The following is a 1,730-nucleotide window of genomic DNA, read 5'->3' as shown; positions in this document are numbered from 1 at the left end:
CCTACGCCTCCCACGCGCCTGGGCACGGGCGGCCTCCTATTGGCCGAGCGCCGCGTGGCTAGCGGAGGCGTCTCATTGGCTCAGGTCCTGCAGCGGCTCCTGGATTGGAGCAGTGTGCTCTGTCGGGAAGGGCCCATCCTGTTGGTCGAGGCCTGACAGGGGCTTAGCGGGCGACTCCCTCCCCATTGGCCAAGTTATGGAGCGCTCCGACCAGGCTGCGTCTCATTGGCCAAAGATGGGAGGGTTCCGCCTAAAGACCGCCTCTTACTGGCCACGAGTGGACTTAGTTGCGGCTACCTTCTCATTGGTTGAGGCCAGAAGCACTTCTGCCCAGGCTGCCTCTCCCCGGCTAGGGCCTGGTGCTTCTGGCTGGAGGGTCCCTCCTTTGGCCTTACCAACAGAACCCGGGGCTACCTCCACTGGCTGGGCTCCCGGGCATCTGGTTGACCCCAGCCTGGGGAGGAGGGCTGGTCTCCGCTCCTCAGGGGCTTAGTCCGTCCCACCCCTTCCCTTCCCTGGCAACCGGAGCCCCGGCCCCTCAGCTGTCAGCTGGTTTTGATGGCCTCCCACTGCCCGACACACCGCGGGACCTCCAGGGGCGACTCTAGTGGCCTGAGGAGATGTATTTATAGGCCCCCAGCAGGGCTGCTCCCACCCTGGCCGGTGCCCCAGGATGGGCTCCTCCCGGCGGGGGCTTGGCCAAAGCTTTCTTAATAAAGTGCCTTTCCCCTCGTGCTCTGATCACTTCCTGTTTGCAGGCTTCGGCCAAAGATGGCCCCCCAGAAGTAACTTTATGTGACGACCTGTCCTGCACTCTCCCCCACCCCTTATCTCAGCGGGGAGCCCTGGAGCCCTGGCGTGGGTCTCCCGGGACCATGGTGGAAGTGGGCTGCGTCAACCCACATGCCTCGTTTGTTTATCAAGTTTATGCGGCCCCATCCAGCCTGCCCCATCCTGGACTGGTCACGGGGAGGAAAGCTGGGTGGGGGCAGATCAGGCGGAGTCCCTGACTGAAAGGGACAGGCGATGGGCCTGCCTCGGATCTGGGCATTTCCCCTGGCCGCTGCTGTTAAACTTGGGCCTCAGAGCTGTTGGTAGCAGCTTGCGGGGGGTGCAGAGGCTGAGGCCAGGGGGCCGCGGGCGCTGACTCCAGCCGGGCCTCCTCCAGCACAAACAAGCCGGTCTCCTGCTGCACAGAGCCCTGCTGTCTGCCTCAACGGGTTCCTTGTCCTCAGCCGGAAACTCTCCTGACTGCCAGCCCCGCCTGCTCCTGCGGGAGGTTGAGGGAGACGGAGGGAGCGCCCCGCGCAGATCCCCCGCCCCCAAGCCAGACCCTGCTGCCTGGCCCTCGATGTGTGACCATCTGTGCCCCAAGGCCTCCCTGCTCTTGACCCGCCTACCCTGAGCGGGTTCATCCTCCCGGGCAGGCCTCCTAAGTGACCCTCCTAAGCCACAGACCCTCACCTTCCATGGCCCCTGCTGTCCCCACACTAAGTTCCCCCAGCTCCTGCCTGTCCGGTCTCCTCTGGCCTCCTGCCTCTCCCCCGCCCCCGGGCCTCTTCCTGTTCTCCTGCATCTCGTCATTTGATGCCCAGCTCAAAGTCTTGCCCTGCTGCCAGGATCTTCCGATCACCCTGCAGCCGCCGCACAGTGCTCATCGGTCTCACGCTGGCAACTTGGGGCTCTCGTCCTGGCCACACTCTCATCCTCTGGCCAGATGCACCACTGAG

At 64.6% G+C, this 1,730-nt stretch overlaps 1 protein-coding gene across 1 annotated transcript in view; it reads left to right on the top strand.

Annotated features, from left to right (window-relative positions):
* Window positions 1-1,405, top strand: part of SCARF2 (scavenger receptor class F, member 2) — a 19,686-nt gene extending 18,281 nt beyond the window's left edge. Inside the window, 1 exon segment of the mRNA XM_011986077.1 lies at window positions 1,236-1,405. Within this exon segment, the coding sequence (XP_011841467.1) occupies window positions 1,236-1,405 (170 nt within the window).
* Window positions 1,406-1,730: the final 325 nt, after the last annotated feature.

This window comes from Mandrillus leucophaeus, unplaced genomic scaffold, assembly GCF_000951045.1.
Source record: "Mandrillus leucophaeus isolate KB7577 unplaced genomic scaffold, Mleu.le_1.0 Scaffold291, whole genome shotgun sequence".
Lineage (NCBI taxonomy): Eukaryota > Metazoa > Chordata > Mammalia > Primates > Cercopithecidae > Mandrillus > Mandrillus leucophaeus.
Note: the sequence above shows the minus strand (reverse complement) of the source record. Positions and strands in the feature narration are given on the sequence as shown.